This window comes from Solanum lycopersicum, chromosome 8, assembly GCF_036512215.1.
Source record: "Solanum lycopersicum chromosome 8, SLM_r2.1".
NCBI classification, from domain to species: domain Eukaryota; kingdom Viridiplantae; phylum Streptophyta; class Magnoliopsida; order Solanales; family Solanaceae; genus Solanum; species Solanum lycopersicum.
Genome location: NC_090807.1, coordinates 40,341,535 through 40,362,451, shown reverse-complemented (window position 1 = coordinate 40,362,451; position 20,917 = coordinate 40,341,535). Strand labels below are relative to the sequence as shown.

The 20,917-nt window shown below is 35.7% G+C and overlaps 1 protein-coding gene across 2 annotated transcripts in view; it reads left to right on the top strand.

Annotated features, from left to right (window-relative positions):
* The first annotated feature begins 319 nt into the window (after positions 1-319).
* The window catches only part of LOC101263831 (CHD3-type chromatin-remodeling factor PICKLE-like), a 54,296-nt gene continuing 33,698 nt past the window's right edge, over positions 320-20,917 (top strand). The window contains exons 1-14 of one of the 2 annotated variants that reach the window (XM_004244843.5): positions 320-523; positions 815-964; positions 5,644-5,781; positions 5,896-6,050; positions 6,264-6,425; positions 9,801-10,045; positions 10,132-10,227; positions 10,414-10,550; positions 10,651-10,863; positions 10,950-11,057; positions 15,042-15,092; positions 15,187-15,286; positions 16,341-16,483; positions 16,559-16,656. In XM_004244843.5, the coding sequence (XP_004244891.1) occupies positions 818-964; positions 5,644-5,781; positions 5,896-6,050; positions 6,264-6,425; positions 9,801-10,045; positions 10,132-10,227; positions 10,414-10,550; positions 10,651-10,863; positions 10,950-11,057; positions 15,042-15,092; positions 15,187-15,286; positions 16,341-16,483; positions 16,559-16,656 (1,793 nt within the window). In that variant the 5' untranslated portion in view covers positions 320-523; positions 815-817. The remainder of the gene's footprint in view (positions 524-814; positions 965-5,643; positions 5,782-5,895; positions 6,051-6,263; positions 6,426-9,800; positions 10,046-10,131; positions 10,228-10,413; positions 10,551-10,650; positions 10,864-10,949; positions 11,058-15,041; positions 15,093-15,186; positions 15,287-16,340; positions 16,484-16,558; positions 16,657-20,917) is intronic. The other variant, XM_026032563.2, reaches the window with a different exon arrangement.

Sequence of the window (20,917 nt, the reverse complement as noted above, 5' to 3'; positions counted from 1 at the left end):
TTTTGCATAATTTACATAAAATACACTTAAAAGGACTGTATTATTTATAAGAAAAAACTAATTTGATCCCAAAATTTACTTTCCCTAAGAAACATACAAGATAGATAACTAGTAGATAATATAAATATGACATTTTGATCTGTATTAAACTTGATCAAATTTGCATAGTAACAAAAGGATGCAACTTGATCACTTAACAATACTTTAAGGGTATCATTTTGTCAAAACATAATGTTTAAGGACATAATTTAAATAGTGAGTATAATTTAGGGATGTTTTTGGCAAAAAAAAGAAGAAAAAAAAACTCCGTTTACTAACTTGGGAGCCAAAGCGGCAGTATCTGCCGAGATTTTAAGGGAAGAGGGAAGAGAATAATTTTATATAAATACGAAATTGGGGAAGTTGGGACACTGATTCTGAGCGTTGCCTCTCTTCTTATATATATATATATATACTTGTTACTTGGTTCGCAAATCGGTGCAGTCATTTTCTGTTTTGTGGCATTTACACAAACAAATAACAGGTACTTTCATTCGCTCAAATCGGTGTTGTTCGTTTTTTATTTGATTTTAGCATCTGAACGCGTTTATAGGGTTTTTGGTGCTCTTCTCTTGTTTACATTGATACTGATACTGAAGAGATACAAATATATTTGTTTTTGATTGAGTGCTGTTCAAACGGTTGATCTTTCTGTGTTTTCAATTTTCATTCATGATATTTGCTTTGTTCGTTTGTTTTGGGTGTCATGGAAATGTTTTTGTTGCACCATAGAAATTTCAATGTGTATAGGTTTTTGGACTTTGTTTGATTGCAGAAAATGGCTAGTTTGGTGGAGAGACTTCGTGTGCGGTCAGATCGAAAACCTATGTACAAGTTAGATGAGTCTGATGATGAAACTGATATGATGCCTGGAAAATCTGGGACTAAGAAACAGGAAATTGAGAAAATTGTTCGAACTGATGTGGTATGTTGTTTGTACATTAGGAATTGTCTTTTACTATTTATGTACTTGGCATTTTCTATAGTAGGGTTCCTTCTTTTTTTTTTTGTGGATGCTCTTTCATCCCATTGAATCTACAACTCTAAATTTCATTTATAAATTGCTCTTGTATATTTGGTTGATTATTGCTAATTCTTTTACCATCTCTTTGCTTGACTTTTTTATTCCATAGTAGGGCTCTTTCTCCCAACTTTAGTATTGATTTTCATATGTTTACGTGTATCGTTTCAAGAATCCATTTTCAGCTCCAAGATATGACTTAGACTATACACGACTTGGGCTTTAGCTTGGTCATCATGGGGAAAGCCGTACCTCTTTTTTTGTCTGCTAAGTTAGGTATAGATAACTTAATCAAGCTTGGTGCGTATGCCTGTTGGAAGATAAATACATTTTTATTCTTCTTTTTTTTCCTTTTCAAATTGTTGGAATGGCAACACCAGAGTTAAGCTCAGTTTGAAATTTAGCAATTTCAATTTAATATGCTCGTCCTTTGTTTCGTGGTGTTTGTGAAAGAATGGGATCGTAGATTGATCTCTGGTTGCTTCCTTTCGGATCTGGTAAATTCCTTCTAATTGTAACTATTGCACCTTGATCTTCTATTAAAATACATGTCTTTGTGGTGCCTCCTGATTTCTTTCAGAAGGATATGCACTAGGAGAATACATAAAATACTTGCAGTAGCATTAGGGAATGCATCCTATCCAGCAATAGCATCCTCCAAGATGAAGAGTTAGGATTACTCCCTCTTATGATAATGATATAGCTGAGGACTTTCATGAAGAGGGGAACTGATTTTGAGGAACCACGGTCGGCCAATCTATTAATTGTTTGGACCATCTGAATATCTACAGTCAAAAATAAAAGAGCAGGCGCTCTTTCAAGGTTCACGGTTAATCTTGAATCTGCCTGGTAGTATGAAAGAGTTTTTGGTTAAAAACATCCCTCAACTATACACCAAACTTAAAATACATCCTTGTAATATCATATTGAACAAGGAACATCCTTCAACTATTGAAAATCTAGCAAGTTTTCACCCTTCTGCCAAGAACTGCTAGACATCTAACAGAGCATTTCGAAACTCATGTAACACCACTATAATTCCCCCATTTGCAACTAGGTTCTTTTTTTTAATCATGGTCAGGTTCTTTTTTAATCATAGTCAATCTTCTTCCTCCTTAAGCTGGTTAACTAGAAGAATCAACATCGATCATCTCTAAATATTAGCACTTCGTCTTTTTGCGGACGCCATTGAGTGCTCACAGTCAGAGCAGAAACAAAATGATAGATAGAAAATAGGAGAGCTTGTAAATAGGTATTATAATTTGAATGAGACGAGAAATATGTTTGCAGCATTACTAGATGAAATAGCACAAGATGTTGGATTGACATTTCTGCCACTTCTATGATTTTTTTGCCAGAGCATATACATATACATTAGCATAATAACAATAAGTTGTTAGCTCTTAGCTAAATTTTGATTGCTAAAACTAAAGAACCAAATTGAGAGGGGAAAATATTTCATGTTTTAGTGGAGAATACGAACACTTTTACCTTCATTAGTTTTGGACCATTATAGAAAAAACCCAACTATCTTGCCATAGCCTTTAGTTTACCTTCTTCTAATTGAGAGTAAAGACAGTGTGAACAACACATGTACCACGTACGAAAGCAATCATTCTTCATGTTCTTGAGGGGTACTGGGTTTCAGTATCTCAGTTTCTGCATGTTTGCATGATGGCATCACAGATTTAACAATAACCGGGGAGGATGGGTATGGAAAAGGAAGCGTACTTTAACAAATGAAAGTTAAATTCATTTTTCTGAGAAATTAGAGAATGTGGGTGCCAATGAAATGTTCAAATCTGAGGAGTTTTTAGTGATTTTCACCCAATCCTTTAGATTTTTAACTGTCTTTAACTAATGGATGGGATTTGTTAATGTTTAGATATTTGAAGGATGCTTTTTGTTAACTATGATATTACAAGGACGTGCTTTAAGTTTTTAGAGCATAGTTCAAGGATGTTAAACTCTAATATGGGATGCATGTTGAGTTTTTTTTTTGGCGGAGATATCTTGTAATTTGTAACTAAAAAGTGAAAGACTAAATTCTTTATCACAAAAAAGTGGAATACTAACTTGTGAATTTTAAACAGTAAACAATACAATAACATGCATTCCAAAAAAGAAACTGATAATGTTGTTCTTTTTTCGACAGTGTGATCAAAGTGTGGATTCATGAAAGGAAATTTATTATATTTAGATTGAGCATTTTTCTTTCTCGTATGTTCAATTTCGTAATCTTAGCTTCTCAAAAGAATCATGTAGCATATCTTGGGATTTATTTGTAATATCTGCCAAATCCAGTTTTTGAGGTCAGATATTACAACAGAAACTCTTCTAAGCAATTCTTGTAAAGTTGATGAATGTGAGACTTAGAAGTCGTGCTTACCTAATCAAAAAAAAAGTTTCAGACTTAAGATGGTCATTTTGGAATTTGATTAAACTGCCTCCAAGAAAAGTTTGTTTCACCTCATAGCCTAGAGCTTTCTTATTTTAGAGAAATCACAGTCCAAAGCTCTGGCTGCAAAAGTTTGTGGTTTAAATCATCTCTCCTGAAGGTATAAAGTTTTTATTCTCTTAGCTTTTATTTGTGAACCATGAAATGTCTTCTAAAGAAACCTACAGTTATAGATTCCAGAAGCTAGAGCTGGAAACTAAAGGAAGCTACAGAGCTTTTTAGTTTTTAGTCAACCATATATCATGCATGCTCTGCATGATAAGACTGGCAGTAACTGTTTTGTTTAGATCCAGACACAAATAGGCTTCTAGTTTACTTATCATAAAACAAATGGCCTTCTAATCCGTGCTAGTGGAAGTCTAAGATGTACAAATTTGTACATGTGACCTGTACTCAAATGTTTTGGCTTTGGAAAGTAAAGTGCGATACTAAAGAAGTATAGAGAATGATTTGATTCAGAAGATGCAGCTGTCACAGGATCATCTAATCTTAGTGCTTGACATGCCAAGGTACATCTTCTGTGTGTCCATACGTTAGATTTGGTTAAACTCTTATGAAAAATATAGAGAAATTGGGAAAAAATAGCTACAGTGGATAGTGTTGGAGACTGAAAGTAGCTTGAAGTAAAGGAAATGAACAGTAACTTAATTTATTTATCTTGATATTTTTAAAAAAGTAGTGTCCATTTTAACCTCCAATTTGTTTTTATGATGGGTGTTATATGGATGTTATTGAAGAGAAACATAACAAGTTTTGTAACTGGGAAACAGCACGATTTTGTAATACTATATATACAAATTCAGATGGTTAGAAAAATCATTAAATGTTTCAGTTTCAGAAGTTCCAAGCATCTCTAGATACTGAGAAACAATAATGGATGTAGGACCATACATTTTGGATACAGTGAGATGTGAGTATATCTTTTAGTGTGTCATCTCTTACTATGTCCTCACTTTTTGTTAAATTTCTTTTTGTACCAATTTATCAATAGAAGAAACATTTCTTCACAAAGATAATTGATGTTACTCATTACTTGAGACTATCCCGCGTTCAATGCTTTGTGCACTAGACTCTTTCTTTTTTTCGTTTGAAGAGTAAAATGATTTTCTAATTTTCCATCGATATTTTGATTTATCAACATTTTACCTGAGATCTCACCACGTATAAATTTTTTCCACGCATAACAACGTATTTTTATGAGAAATTGATAATTAGTAAAAAGTAGAGTACTTTCTTTCTACGATATAAGATATTGTACAAGCAATACACCAATTAATGATACAATTAACTAATAAAAATGCATTTTTGTCATTCAGTGCATCTGTGAGACATTCCATATTAGGTTCATGCATACACAAATTATTTGTCTATTCTTATTTTGGATCTTTCTACCAACAGGTTATGCTTGTCACATAAAACATCTAATCTTTTTCGCTAAGACCTTTTTTATTTCACTTACATATATATTATATCGTGTCATGCACCTGCTATTATATATAGATTAGATAAAGTAGTAACTATTTAACTGTAATCTGGACAACTTTCTTTGTATAAACAGAGGACGTATTTAACCCAGGAAAAAGGATAAAGAACGAATATATTATAAGAGGATATTTAGTGATGAATCCACAAACCACTTACAAGCTATCATCACTTTACATAGATGAGTACCAAGTTTTCGATAAGAGTCCTCATAGCCGTAGGGTTTTCTTCTGCACCTCTAACGCTTCTATTCTTCCATTTTCGTTATGGCTACTAATGATCAAGTTAAAAAAGAAAGAAGAAAGTTTTTCTTTACTCATGGAATGGTAATGTACCCAAATAGGCCGATGAGGAGGAGTACTACAGAATATACCGCCTCTGGTTAAATCTACATCCTTTCCGTTTTTCCTTGATTGATTACTTCATATGTTAGTTTCTTTAGGGAGTTTTGCTCATATTTTAGGAATAAACAACGCAAGATCCATTAATCATAAACACGTGCCAGTACATAACAATACAAGTCTCTCATGGTTGCATTAGCAGCTTTCCGGAAACATGTTCTCTTTTGTAGTGTTTAGTTGTAATGACCTTTATTTGTTTTACTTGCATCAGAAATAATAATGCAAATTGCTTCTTTTGATAGAAAGACGACTCCTGTCAAGCTTGTGGAGGAGATAGTAATCTTTTGTATTGTAGAACATGTAACTATGCTTACCACCCCAAGTGTTTAGTTCCTCCACTAAAGGCTCCTCTTCCAAGCAGTTGGAGTTGCCCTGAATGTGTATGTGCCCATCCTCCTATCAAATTTATATATTTAAACATGGAATTCTGATATTGTCGTCAGTTCCCTTCCCTCCCACCTAGATTTACGCTAGATATTGCCATTTTTCTGTAGGTGAGTCCCCTGAATGATATTGACAAAATATTGGACTTTGAAATGCGCCCTACTGTTGCTGAGGATCAGGATGCTTCCAAGCTAGGGTCGAAGCAAGTATTTGTTAAACAGTACCTTGTTAAGTGGAAAGGATTGTCGTATCTTCACTGCACATGGTATTTATTTTTAACTACTACTTTATTTGCTCTAGATTCTCTTTACACCTATGACAATATAGCAACAAAGATCATCTTGTAGTGCTTATAACTGTCTTCTATGCTCACCATAATGCTTGTTTGTGTAAATGATCAGTTCAATATGTTATGTTATCTCTTTTAGACCTTTTGACATCTTGTATTTGAAGTCGTACTGCGCTTTAACTATTGCAGGGTGCCAGAGAAAGAGTTCGTAAAAGTTTACAAAGCATATCCCCGTTTGAAGACTAAAGTGAATAACTTCCATCGCCAAATGTCATCAATGACTAACTCTGAAGATGAATACGTCGCAATCCGACCTGAGTGGACTACAGTTGATCGAATTCTTGCTTGCAGGTGCTATTAAAGAACTAACTTGTAGATATTCAGTTGAGATGCTTTATTTAAAAAATATGGGGAGTTGAGCTGTCCTCAAATTTTTTTGTTCAATGCTTTCTTTTTTGCTTCCAAAATGTTTAGTTACTTCCCCCTAATGCATGCAAAATTGATAATATTAGTTAAGAGTTGTTATCCTTAGCTTAAGGTTGAGCTGATTTAATCATCAAGTGGAAATCATTGTTGAGAAGTAAGCTCCATGTAAACAGTTGAAACGTTCATGAGCTGTGGATGGTAGTGGTGTAGGATACAGAAGTCCAACCACCAACACTGCCATGACAAAACTACAAATCTCCAATCTCTTCTAGGAAGTACATGTATTGCTCCATATTTTCAATGACACTGCTTTTACACCAAAAATACAAATTCAAAAGACAACATTCCCGGGATATATGTTGCCCTTTCACTTTAAAGTAGATCTTATTCGTTTTTTGCCAAATTGTCCATAAAATGCAAAGAGGAATTGTTCTCCATACTGCTTGTTTACTTTTTGCCATTTTAGAAATAATGCCCCATGTCTTGAACAAGCTCCTAATATTGGGAGGCATTACCCATTTGATACCATACATATTTAGAAAGAGTTCCCAACATTGCTCTCCATCAAATATTTAAAAGAACTCTGTCAGTTAGATTTGATGGCAATTGTGAAAAAAGCTTTTAGCAGGAACTCACATTTGGAGTTGAATTATTTTTAGTTTTTTGCTATGTCAGGTGATAAGAATCCTATAGAAGTAGAGGGTTTTCTGGTGGGATCCTCACCGACAGATTAAGATTGCAGTCAGTCTGAAAATGATTGAGTGACATTGTGTTTTCGACCCGATCCAATAACTTGATAAGGAAAAGTCAAGAACTTAAGGAAAATTAGGAAATGCGATGAAGCTAAAAATAAATATAAAGATATGAAACCAAACTGAAATTAAAGATGGAACGATTTCAAGAAAGTGTTCCTGAATTCAAGTTGGATCAAGAAGGTCAAGAATGATTTCGAGAACTTCAGGATAATTCTATCTTCAAATTTTTTTTCCTAACAACACTTAATAGTCAGAAAAAATGCTTTTGGGGAGAAGTAATTTAGGAAATAGATAAAGGATCTGACCTCTTTTAGAGTAACAACAACAACAATAAGTTGCAACTTACACCTTTCTTGAATATCTAAACATGATCTAAGATTTAGTAAGAATATTCTTACTACTTTTAAGTTGATTCTTGAAGGTTGAAGAATAAATCCAAGAGTAACCCATACAAAACTTAAAGGAAATATTATTTTTAGATAAATGGTACTATCGTATTCCTCAACATTAAGGAATGCTGGCTACCTCAAAAAGTGTTACAAGGTGAAGTAAAAGTAGAATCTAGTTTACAGAGAGCCTATGGAATCTACTTAACAATTTCATTTACACCAAAAAACTGTGTGGATAGACAGTTCCCTTTCACAACATGGATGTACTTTGATTTGTTACTAGAAATATGAGTAACAGCACCCAAATCAAGAATCCATGGTCCAAATGAAGAAGATTGTGTGACACAGGCAAACAAGTTACTAGAGGTCTCAAACGCCTGAATCTGAGAATGAATGATTAAAATGTTGTAGATTTGAACACTGAATGATTAAAACGGTATGTTTTCAACATCTGAATGTACATAATCTATATATATGTACATAATAAAAATACAGTTTCAAATAAAAATTAATTAAATATTAAAAATTAAAAAAGAATCAATAAAATAAAATCATTACTTGATGAAAAAATGAAATACTTATATTTGCCAGTGATGGTGAAGATAGTTTGTAGTGGTGGTGGTAATGTTAGTAGTTGTTAGTGGCTAGTAAGGTTGGTAGGATAGTTGCGATGGTGGAGGTGGTTGGTGTTGTGTTGACTGTCATAATGGTGGCGCTTGGCAGTGGTGTTTGGTTGTTGTAATGGAGTTACTTGATGAGTAGTTTGCGGTGCTGATGGTAATGGGTGAAGAATGTGTGGTGGTTGGTGATGTGTTTGTGGTAGTTGGCGGTGATACTAGTGGTGATGATGGAGGTGGTTGATAGTAGAGATTGACCATAATGGTGGTAGTGGAGATGGCGGCGGTGGTTGTGGTGATTGAAGAAGTTGCCATTTATTGGAAGTTCTAAACTCACATCCAACTATATTTGTGAGACATGACAATCTAGATGGAAACTACACAACAAGGGGGTGTTCACAGTGAAATCATGTTATTGGAATCTTAACACACTACTAACAGAGCTAGACAGATGGCCTTGGAAGCTAGTTTGGAAGATCAAATGCCCTCCAAAGGTGGCTTGTTTTACATGGTTGGTATGTAGAAAGGCATGCCTAACTCATGAGGCTTTACAGTAAAGGGGCTGGCAGATTTGCTCAAGATGTGTCATGTGTGAGAAGGAAGAAGAAATCGATGATCATCACTGTAAAGCAGTTTTGAGCCTATGGAACATGTTTATTTTGTTTATTAGGAGTTGGTCATCACTGTAAGGCATCTTTGCGCCTATGGAACATGTTTATTTTGTTTGTTAGGAGTTAAGTGGGTGATGCCTAACATGACAGTGGAACTCCTAAGCAGTTGGAAAGGTATTGGCAACAGAGGAAGAAAAGGATTCTGGTGGAGAACTATCTCGGCATGCTTATGGTGGACTCTTTGGAAAGAAAGGAACTCAAGGTGCTTTGATGGACAAAAAAGCCTTGCAGAAAATTAGAATGAATTGTATAAGCCTTTTCTTTTTTTGGTTTAAACAAAATCATATAAGGGAGGTAGTAGAATTAGTTGATTTTATAGGAAACTTGTAAAGAATACCTTATGTGGGATGTAAGTCTCCAATTCATCATTTTTTGGATGATGAATCTTTTGGTTTGAATACAAGGTTGTTTTCTCAAAAAAAGTGTCCTAAAAAGTAAAGAAAAGTAATTGATATTCCTAATTACAAACATGATGTCGATTCTAGTGTCTTTTGGAACAAAAATAAGGTAAAAAACTTTTTGGCCCGAAATTCATTTAAGTTGGTGTTATTTTCCATGTTAACTAGAATATGCTCTTGCCATATTAACAAAATCCCTTATTCTAAATAATTTTAAAACTAGAGACCCTTATTAAGAAATATGATTGTGTTAATAAAGCAAGCATATACATGTCAACGGCCACATGGGGAGGGGGAGAGGGTATTAAGTGGCATGTTAGTATAGTAATTGATTGTTAAATACCTACTAGTTGAGTTTTCTATTCCTTAAATTGTTCATTTTATTTAAGATTTACTATTTTGGGCCTACAAATGAAGTACAAGTCTCAGGGTAAATTGCATCTAATAATAATATGCTCTGATGTTCTTAGGGGAGATGGTGAAGAAAAAGAGTATCTTGTTAAGTGGAAGGAGCTTCCGTACGATGAGTGCTACTGGGAATTTGAATCAGACATTTCTTCTTTTCTGCACGAAATTGAAAGATTTCATGTAGTTCAGTCTAGACGTAAAAAATCTTCAAGTAAGCAAAAGGGAAGGCCTATAGAGACAACTGAATCTAACAAGAAAGCCAAAGAGTTTCAACAGTACGAAAGCAGTCCTGAATTTCTTTCTGGAGGTATATATGGTACCATTTTTAATTAGTCTATGTATGTTATATTCATCTAGTGAAGTTCCTTAATCTTCTCTGTGGTTGAAATAAAGGATCACTGCATCCATACCAGCTTGAAGGGCTGAATTTCCTGCGTTTTGCTTGGTCCAAACAGACACATGTCATTCTTGCTGATGAAATGGGGCTAGGTAAGACTAATTTTGTTCTTCTACTGCTTCAATTTTTTTATTCTTGTCTTTTCTCTCATTTGCTTTATCATATACAACTGCATAATGGTCCTTTCCTGTATTATTTTTCTTTGTTGTCCTTATTACATATAGTATATTCTGCAATACTGCTAGTTCTTTTTTGCTGATGCATTTTCAATCTTGCAGGCAAAACAATACAGAGTATTGCACTTCTAGCCTCTCTTTTTGAAGAGAAGGTCTCTCCACATTTAGTAATAGCACCTCTTTCGACATTGAGAAATTGGGAGCGTGAGTTTGCCACTTGGGCTCCTCAAATGAATGTGGTAAGTTTGAGGTGATGTAATTCCTACTATGAATAGCAGAATAATAATTACTAAGATGAATATCAGATTGTTCTTCTCTGAGGAGAATTAACATCCATAGGTTATGTATGTGGGAGGCGCACAAGCTCGTGCTGTTATTAGAGAATATGAACTTTTTTTCCCCAAAAATCTTAAGAAGACCAAGAAAAAGAAATCTGGTCAAATTGTTGGTGAAAGCAAGCAAGATAGAATAAAATTTGATGTCCTCCTCACATCATACGAAATGATCCTCATGGATAGTGCCTCTCTGAAGCCAATCACGTGGGAGTGCATGGTAATTTCCTTCAAAAAATCCTTAATTGTGCCATTAGCTTTTGTTATTCCTTTTGCCTCTAAAAGATGCTTGGCATCTGCATTTAGATTGTTGATGAAGGTCATCGTCTTAAGAACAAGGATTCCAAGTTGTTTTCATCTTTGAAGCAGTACTCTAGCAGGCACCGTGTTCTTTTGACTGGAACTCCTCTCCAGGTTTGTTACAATAGGTTGCTTTCTAGTCCCATTTCATGTTTGGATATCCTGTTACATAGAATCATAAGGTGTATACAGTATACCCGTGTATTTATCCTGATGTTGCATCTGCCATATTAAAATAGTTGGTACAAAATTAAACACCTACTTTTCTCGGAATCTCATTATGGTTCCATTGGTTGGACAAGTATATGAGTATGCGTATTTGACTTCTCATAAAGAAATACACAAGTATCAGTAGTAGAAACTGCTTTGCATAAACATGTGAGTGCACATAACCACTTTGAATGCTACAGTTTTAGACGAAATTCTATGTTAATTTTCCATATCACTGCCTGCTGGGGCTTATTTAGGGGTAAATATGTTACTAACTTAGCTTGTGAAATGAAGTTTATTCGTCTTAAGACAACTTAGGAAGGATGTGTAATGGTTGGCTCGGAACTGAGGAGACACCAAAACACCTCTGGTGGGCTAGAATCTAAGTCAAAGGCCCCCCAGATAAGAGTACAGTAAGGAGATTTGATCTTTAAGATCTCTCTTTGGGTGGGAAAATACGACAGCTTTCAGTCCTAAAATGGTTGGAAAACCTCCTTCCAGATAGTGCGACCTGAATCTAGGATCCTTTGGGTACAACAAACTTGTGATGGGCATGCAGCGGTTGTGGGTAGGGTGGGGGTTTAATATTTGAATTTCAAAACGATAAAGTTAGGGAGATGCGTGGCAAGGATTTAAAGACATTGCAGCTGAAGCAGACGAAACATTATCGGGCTAATCCCTTTGGCCTCTGTTAAAATTACAAATGCGAGAGACAAAGGCAAAAGGAGGCTAACAGGTTACAGGTATATGGGCAATGCAAAACCTATAAATAAAGAAGGAAATAGATGTAAGCTGCCTGACAATTTTTATATAAACCCATGACCAGATTCGGGCCTTCAATCAATAAAAATAAAAATAACCCAAAGTTTGCTGCTGAGACTGCCCTTCCTGATTTTGGGTCGTCATCTTAACCTGACAAAGTCAGTTTCGAACAAATATTTTGGTTCTGACAAAATAGGCATTAGTCCTAATCTTTGTTGAAATCAAAGGTGCTACCAGAGAGCTTGACCCGTGCTTCCTAGACCTCTTCTCTTCTTCTTCTTCTTCAAAATTCTCCCCTTTTTTTTCCAGAAATTTGCTGAGTTTATGGAACCCTTACCTGCAAAATAGAAAAGAGATAATGAAGTTACTATTTTCAAAAAAAATAAATAATAAAAAATAGATAAGAGATGATGGGGAGGAGAAACCTGAATGATTGGGAGATGAACAGAATGATTTGAGTTTTTCAAACAGCTGGATAACTTCACATGAATCCAGGATGGAGAGGACACACTGAAATGTCAAGGACATAGCAGTAGAAGAGTCAGTGCTAATGCATCTTATAAAAAATAAATCAACCTCAACCTCAACCTCAACCTCAAGTAAGTAATTGCTCTGGAAACATATCTGAAGAACAAAAGATCTTTTTTTTTTGAACTGGTAACTTTTTCTATATATGTTAGAATCCGAATCTTACAAAAGTTGTAGCTGCCCCATATTTACAAAGTACTACCTACATCTATGATTCTATGATCCTATGTCTATAATGAGTCTAAAACATCAATGATAGAGACAGGATCATTTAAAAGTAACTGATTACACCAAAAACACAGTAGCAAGATGCAATTAAGCTTAATCTGTTGCATCTTGTTCTCTATGCTCTCAAAACACCTAGAATTCCTCTCCTTCCATATTGTCCACCAAATGCTTGCTGGGAACGCAGCTTGTTCCCACCTTGTTAAGGCCACTGTAATTTTCCCAGGCATGCTCCATGCTATTCCTCTGAGGTTCAAAAACAATCTCCATAGTTGTCCTGTGATTCTACAATATAGGAATAGATGATTCACAGTTTCTGCCTGCTCCCCACAGAATAAGCACCTGGGGCTTAAATTATCCCTCTTTTCATTAGGCTCTCTTGGGTAAGCACTGCTGCCTCCTTTGCCAAATGCCACACAAAGCATGCCACTTTATATGGTATTTTGGTTTTCCTAATGTTCTTCCATGGCCAACTGTTTGGCTGCTGGTTGTGGTTCATTTTCCTGTACGGTTTGCTCACTTTGTATGTGCCTTTTTCATTTCCCTTCCGCCATAGTTCATCTTCATCTGTTCCCAACCCACCCACTGAACTGCTCAATCTTGTTGATGAAATCTGCCATTCTTGGTATTTCCCAATCATCGAATTGCCTTCTGAAGTTGAATCTCCATCCCTCTATTGTCCATAATTCTGCCATGGTACTCTGTTGGTGTAGAACTAATGAGTAGATATCTGGAAATAACCTTTCTAAATTGCCTTCTTCATGCCATTCATCTTTCCAGAGCCTAGGTTTAGTCCCATTGTTCACCTTGATCAAGCACAGTTCATTCCAGAGATCTCGGGTGGATCTCCATAAGTTAATCCATAAGGAGTTGTAATTTCCTTAGTCATCCATGTGTCTTCCTCCTCATACTTAGCTTCTATGACTCTTGCCCATAGAGTTGTAAGACCAAAAGACCTTTTAAGATTGCATGTTTCACATGGTTACTGGCAAAAGAGGCTGAGCTCACACAAGAAACTCTAATCAAGACAAATAGATTTTATGTTAAAGATGTTCTTTTTTTTTAAATGTAAAAAGGAACTAGAGACAGTGGGACATCTGTTTTTACTCTGCAATGCAACTGATCAGTTATGGAAGATCTTCATTAATCTCAGAGGCATAGCATGTGCAAAGCCTAGAAAGATTACTAAAGCTCTCTTTAGTTGGGAAGCAGCTGGAGCTGGAGCATATGATAGAGGCAGATGAGGATGGTCCCTGCATGCAGTTGGTGGACTATTTGAAGACAAAAGAATGCTCTGTAAACAGCAGCAATACAGTCAAAAAATCAAAGTCAACTGTATTTTCGTTTTCTGTTTTTGGTGCAACCAAACCTACCCGTAAGATGCAATATCTATCCTAGACAGATTAGGTTCATGTTAGGAAGGAAGATTTGTTTGCTGACTTTTGCTCACAGCTCACTTGTATATAAGGTTTCAGTACTGTTTTGTAGTCAATATATACAAAATGTTTTCTCAAAACAAAGTTAAATAGAGGAGCCGTAGGTCCAACAAGTCCAAGAAGGGTTGGGAAAGTTGAAGTACAAAAACTAGTGATAGGTAAACTTTATGAGTAACAGTGGGAGTTGCAAGGGAAGATTACTGACTTACAGGGTAACCATGGAGCTGAAAATATTTAGCTGGAATGTGAGGGGGACTTAATAATAGGGCGAAAAGTACTGTTCTGAAGACATTGATAGTGGAATGGAGGGGTGATGTTTATTGCTTGCAGGAAACAAAACTGGATGTCATGATTTCATCATTAATCAGATAACTATTGCCAAACAGATGGTGAATTTCACATATGTAGGGAAGCTGAAAGTAGCAGTGGTGGTATCCTGATTATGTGTGATATACAATTATGGAGTCAAATATTGTGCATCAGGTCAATATAGTTTAACTGTGCATCTTCAAAAACTTTTTCAGAACTATAGCTGGTAATTAAATGGGATTTACAGACCCTACTGTACTAGAGTCTCGAGATAAATAGTATGTGTACTTTGAGATGGATGCAACAAGGGTTGTATGTCATGGTCCGTGGGCAATTTTTGGTGATTTTGATATCACCAGATATGTGGGAGAAAGAAAGGGCAGCCAGAAGAACTAGTGACATGTTTAACTTCTCTAGATTATTGATGTCAGTATGTTTTGATTCTGCCATCTATCTGAAACAGTCAACTCGCTTATAACACTTCGTATTTCCGAATAATTGTTTCCTTCAAATAGACAAGAACGAGCTTTTTTGACATGCAAAAATTGACTTGCACAAGGACACGACTTTATTCTTTCTTTCTTTTATTTCTGTTGGCTGTAGTAATTATTCTTTCTATGCCTTTCAGAACAATCTGGATGAACTTTTCATGCTGATGCACTTCCTTGATGCTGGGAAGGTCAGCCCACAACATGTTTCTAGCAAAATATACAGAACTTATTTACTTGTTGAGTTATCATGTGCTGTTTTGTGAGACCTGTTGTCAAATGCAGTTTGGTAGCTTGGAGGAATTCCAGCAAGAGTTTGCGGACATTAGTCAGGAGGAACAGGTTTCAAGACTTCATAAAATGCTGGCACCTCATCTGCTCAGAAGTACGATTATGAAACTTTTTCCTGTGCTTGTCTTTGAATATTTACATGATATCTATTGGTGAAATGTACATTTTTGCTACTTTTCCTTGGTATAGTTAGTCATAATTTCCATTATTGATTTCTTGATGAATACTAGCTATATTCTTGTAAAAGCCTCTTTCCAAATTGTAATATAGATACTGTAGTAGCATGAAGCTTTTCAGTGTGAACACAAACTTCTGGGGTTTGTCTTTACTGTAAACTATGCCTTATTGTGTTTACATCCTCCCAGGGGAAATAGTTGGTAATAGAATAAGCATTGGCAATTTGTAATTATTCAAGTAGGATATGTCAAATTTCCCCTTTATAATGTCATTAGAAATTCTACTTTGGTAGAGCTTTTGCCTCCTCCTAAATCAGCTGCCTATATTCATATGATTTGAGGTAGCACTCTCTCTTGATTATCTTTATTGGTCCAACGTACACAACTGATGGGACTATATGAGTTATGATCGAGCTTCTTACAATTCACATATATTTTCAACAAAATGGAGGGAACTTATGACGAAAAAAAGTAATCCCAGCATGTAAATTATTTGTTGGTGTTGGCCATAGAAATCAAAGATTGTTTACTTCATTTGAAAATTTTGAAGATGGTATTGTGTTTTATCTTTTTGATCAGAGGTTGAATCGATCATCAGAAGAAGAATTAGGCCAAAAACTAGGATACATTCTGGGAAAATCAAACTTCCATCTTTGGTTATATTTTTTTTACAAAGGAGAGGAGGGCATTTTATTTGGATTTATAAAGATGGAGTTGGAAAACAGGTTATAAGTTTTTCAATTTTGGAATCCAACTTCAAGTTGAATTTGGAATTTTCATGGCCAAACACTGATTTTCCATGAAGTGGAAATTATTCCTGAAAAAATGAATAATTTTATGATTAAACAGGTCCTTAGTGTAACTTAATTTGTTTTTGTAGAGATTCACGAGGCAGTCGATTGTTTCGAGAAACATGAATTTAGGTAACTTACATCTATTTAAAATAATATTGTTGCATGTTTGATATTTCAGGACTCAAGAAAGATGTCATGACAGAGCTGCCTCCTAAAAAGGAACTCATTTTACGTGTGGAACTGAGTAGTAAGCAGAAAGAATATTACAAAGCTATTCTGACTCGTAACTTCCAGATACTGACTCGCAAGGGAGGTGCTCAGGTGGGCCAATTTCTTGTCTGAGAAACCTTTATGCCACAGTAGGAATTCTGACCTCACTGGATGTTTGCGTATCAGATTTCGCTTATAAATGTGGTGATGGAGCTGCGCAAGCTTTGCTGTCATCCATTTATGTTAGAAGGTGTTGAGCCAGAGGACAATGATGAGTTTACCAAGTATGTCATGATTCTTGATAGATCTATATGATTGTTAATACTTGTTTCTGAAGATTGAGTTGTCGAGATTTTTCGTAAGGGATCTTTTCTTTTTGAGCATCTCTTTTGGTTATGCAAAGTTTTGTTTTGTCATCTGTAATTCTAGTCACATTAAATATCACATGCCATGCTTCAAAATGGCTCTTTTAAGTCCATTGGTGGTAGAACTGCACATAATCTCTTACACTTAAAGGTAAATTAAAGTTCATTTTGACAAAAATATTGAATTTTAATTTCTTACTATTTCTCAAAAAGGGAAATTCCATGGGTGAGTGAGATGTTGATAAAATCCCACTTAAGCCCTGAAGCTAAGGTGCAAACACACATTGAGTTTGTCTCACATAGATGGAGCGTTAGGATAGGCACCACATCAATTATTGCTATGCCCGTGAGCTCCATGTTGCAGAGTGAACCATTAAGCAGTAAGTATAACTAGCAAAGCAACAGTCCTTGTTAAGGCCAAGTTTTGGATGTATATTTAGTGAAAGGAATGAAAACTAAACAATTTACTATGATAAATACAGTGATTAATGTGTATTAGAAAGCTAAAACCACATCTTTGCATATAAAAGTTTTGAGATACAAAATTGTGTTTGAACTTGATTGTTATAGTTTTGCTTCATGTATCTTATTTTTTGTCGACTTTTCAATTCCTTGATCCATATAATTATTGTATATGTATCGCTTCTTCCATTTCCTTTTATATGTAGGTGTTTGACTAGACATGTAGTTTAAAAATAATTTTTTTTGGCACATACAAAGACTTGTGTCTTAAGCATGCCATGCCACTTTTATGGTATAAAGAGCATGCTATTAAGGGTAAGATGAGAAGTTCAAAATACATGAGTTTCCCAATTAACCGAAGTATCAATTCTCTTGGAATAGTCTAAAAAGGAAAAGAGTACTATATATATAAAACACAGGGAGTTGTTACTTTTTTGTTATCTTTTTATATGTTTTCTTCATGTACATCTTTCTCGATTAAAGTGCCTTCAAATGCACTTTGTGTTTGAAGTTTCAATAGAACATTGATGCCTTTGGCAACACTTGGTGAGTGGAATTTGGCATTGTTAGTAAGGGTTGAGAGTGGAGTAGGGCTGATATGAGAGGAGGGGAAGGTTCTACCTTGAACTATAGAAGGGCAAATGTAGAAGGAGGCTACAAATTTTTGTAGATGTTCACAAACCTCAAAAACATTGCCAAATTAGAGAGGCTGATAGCAGCCCGGGAGGGGTGAAAGACATGCAGGGTTTGAGGGTGGGGGATCATGAGGAGCTGTGGTGGGCTAATGATTGGAAAGGGAAAAGTTGGATGGGATGAGGGTGGTGAGGAAAGTGAAAGGTCGTCCCGCAGGTGGTGGTGCCAGGTGGCTGCTTTTTTGTAGGGGAAGAGAAGATGAGTGGAAGTTAAACTTGAGAAAGTAGATTACTATGAATTTTTTCTCGTTCTATTTCTCTATTATTTCTTTTTGGGTCATGTTAGAATAAGTATATGAATAGTATATAGAATCCTACTTGGATATAAATTTTAATATAATGTCTATACATAGAGACTAGAGTTCGGTGTGGTAATGTAGATACACAATTAAATAAACTATTTTTCTTTAATATTTCTCAAATGGTATCAGAGCCAAGTTGAGAAGCATCCGAGACAAAGAAAGCCATTATCGTGCATCTTTCTGCTGACCCCTAAGATCTGATGTGCATAGTTCCGCTTTCATCAGTTTTGTGCAAAAACCAATACCACTAAGTGGTCTAGTATCTCCCTGTGACATAACCCAAATAGTGCTGCCGCAAACTGACCTCCCATGCGCTACCCAAAGGGTTGTCACCTCCAGCGAGATCTGATTGTGCACCAACAAGTGAGCCTTTTCTAGCCATTCATACGATCTTCTTTTGGAGATTTACTTGTCTCTTGATTTCGAGATGACCTATATAATTAATACCAAATTCTAAGCACATCTCGACGACAATCACTTTTCTGGATGCCTTCTTATAATTGGAAATTTGGAATGCTTTTCTCCACGGTGATCTTGAGGAAGAAATTTATATGTAGCAACCACCTAGATTTATTGCTCAAGGGGGAGTCTAATATCTTTGTATATCTGCTGTACTGGGCACTCTATGGTCATAATTATCCTAAAGCATGGTTTGGGAAAGTCCAGCACCTTAATTCAAGAGTTCGGCATGACTCCTTGTGGAGTTGATTATTCTATGTTTCATCAACATTCTGCACCAAATTTTGTGTATTTATTTGGTTACTTATGTTAATGATATTGTTATCACCAGCAATGATCAGGATGCAAAAGCAGAATATAGTTATCATGTCCAATGATCTAGTGTCTTAGAAGAGTATGAAACAGTGTGGTTGCTTGATCCGATGCAAAAGCAGAATATTGAGTAATGCCTATAACACTTGTGAAAGAGTAAATGCCCTCCAAAGGAAGCTTCTTTTACCTGGTAGGTAACTTGGTATGCATAAAGGCTTGCCAACTCATGAGGTTTTATAGAAAGGGGTTAGCAGTTTTTCTCAAGATGTGTTGTATGTGAGCAGGAAGCAAAAGTTAATGATCATCTATTCCTTCATTGTAAGGCATCTATGAGCCTATGTAACATTTTCTTATGTTTGTTAGGAGTTAACTGGGTGATGCCCAACACAATGATGGAACTCTTAAGCCTTTGGGAAGGTATTGGTAACAAAGGAAGAAAAGAATGCTGATGGAGAACTATCCTAGCAGGCATGTGGTGGACTCTTTAGAAAGAAATGAGTTCAAGGTGTTTCGATGGACACAAGACTAATTTAGAGAAGAGTAGATTTGTATAAGCCTTTTGTTTTTTGGTGTAAACAGAATCTGATAGTGTTGGTAGTAGAATTTGTTGATTTTATAGGAAACAACAACGACAACAACATACCCAGTGAAATTCCACTTGGGAGGGTAGAATGTACATAGACCTTATCACTAGCTCGATAGGTAGAGATGTTGTTTAAAGACCCTCGACACAAAGGCAGCAATCACATATACAAAGAAGAAAATATAGAAAGTCACAAGGAAATAGTGCCAAGTCTACTAAAGGGGAGCAACAACAAGGAAGTAGTGCAATAATCGAAACACAATAAACAACATACTAGGATAGAGTATTAAAACAATATTAAATAATGATAGATATCAAAAACAAGAACTACAATGATACAACTACTATACTGGTAGACACCAAACATCTAGTCTTATCACTTCTCTTCAATACTTTTTCGGTCTACCATTGCCTCCTCTTGTATGCTCTACAACCAACCTCTCGCAGCTCCTCACTGGTGCATCCATATATCTCCTATTCACATGCTTGACCATCTCAGTCTCTTCTCTCATTTTATTTCAAATATCCCCATTTTTAATATTATCTCTCCTAGTAAGACCACTCATCCAACTCAGCATCCTTATATCTGCAACTTGCATTTGCTGAACATGTGATCTTTTAACTGGCCAACACTCCACCCCATATAACAATGTTAGTCTAACACTACTTTATAGAACTTACTTTGAGTTATAGTGATACCTTTTTATCACACAAAATTCCAGAGGCAAACCTTCTCTTCATCCATGCTGCACCAATATAATGTGTGGTATCTTCGTCGATGTCCCCACCCCCCTTGGAGTATAGATCCAAGGTACTTGAATCCATCTCTATTGGGGTACTTTTTGTGTCAAGCCTCGCTTCCACGCCTTCCTCATGCGTCGCGTCACTAAATTTACACTCCACATACTCTGTCTTGGTCCTGCTCAACCTGAACCCTTTAAGTTTGTCTCCACACCTCCAGCTTCACATTAATTCCATTGTTCGTTTCATCAATCAGTACTATGTCATCCACAAATATATGTAAATAAGAGGCCCTTCATGTCTCATCAAATCTAGTATTTAATGAGAGGACTAAGCACATTGAGATTGATTGTTAGTTTTTCAAAGAAAATATACTCTTAGCAGATATTGTTATAAAATTTGTGAAATAGTGTGATCAACTTGCAGATATCTTCATCAACTCCCTCGCCGGTCCTCATATTACTTACATCTCTACCAAGTTGGACACTTATGACTTGCATGCCTTAGCTTGAGGGGGAGTGTTGGAATTGAAATAGTATAAAGAATCCTACCTTGACAATGATGGTAATGTACTGTCTATAAATAGGGCTCGGTGTAATAGTGTTGATACCCCGTTCAATAATACTTTT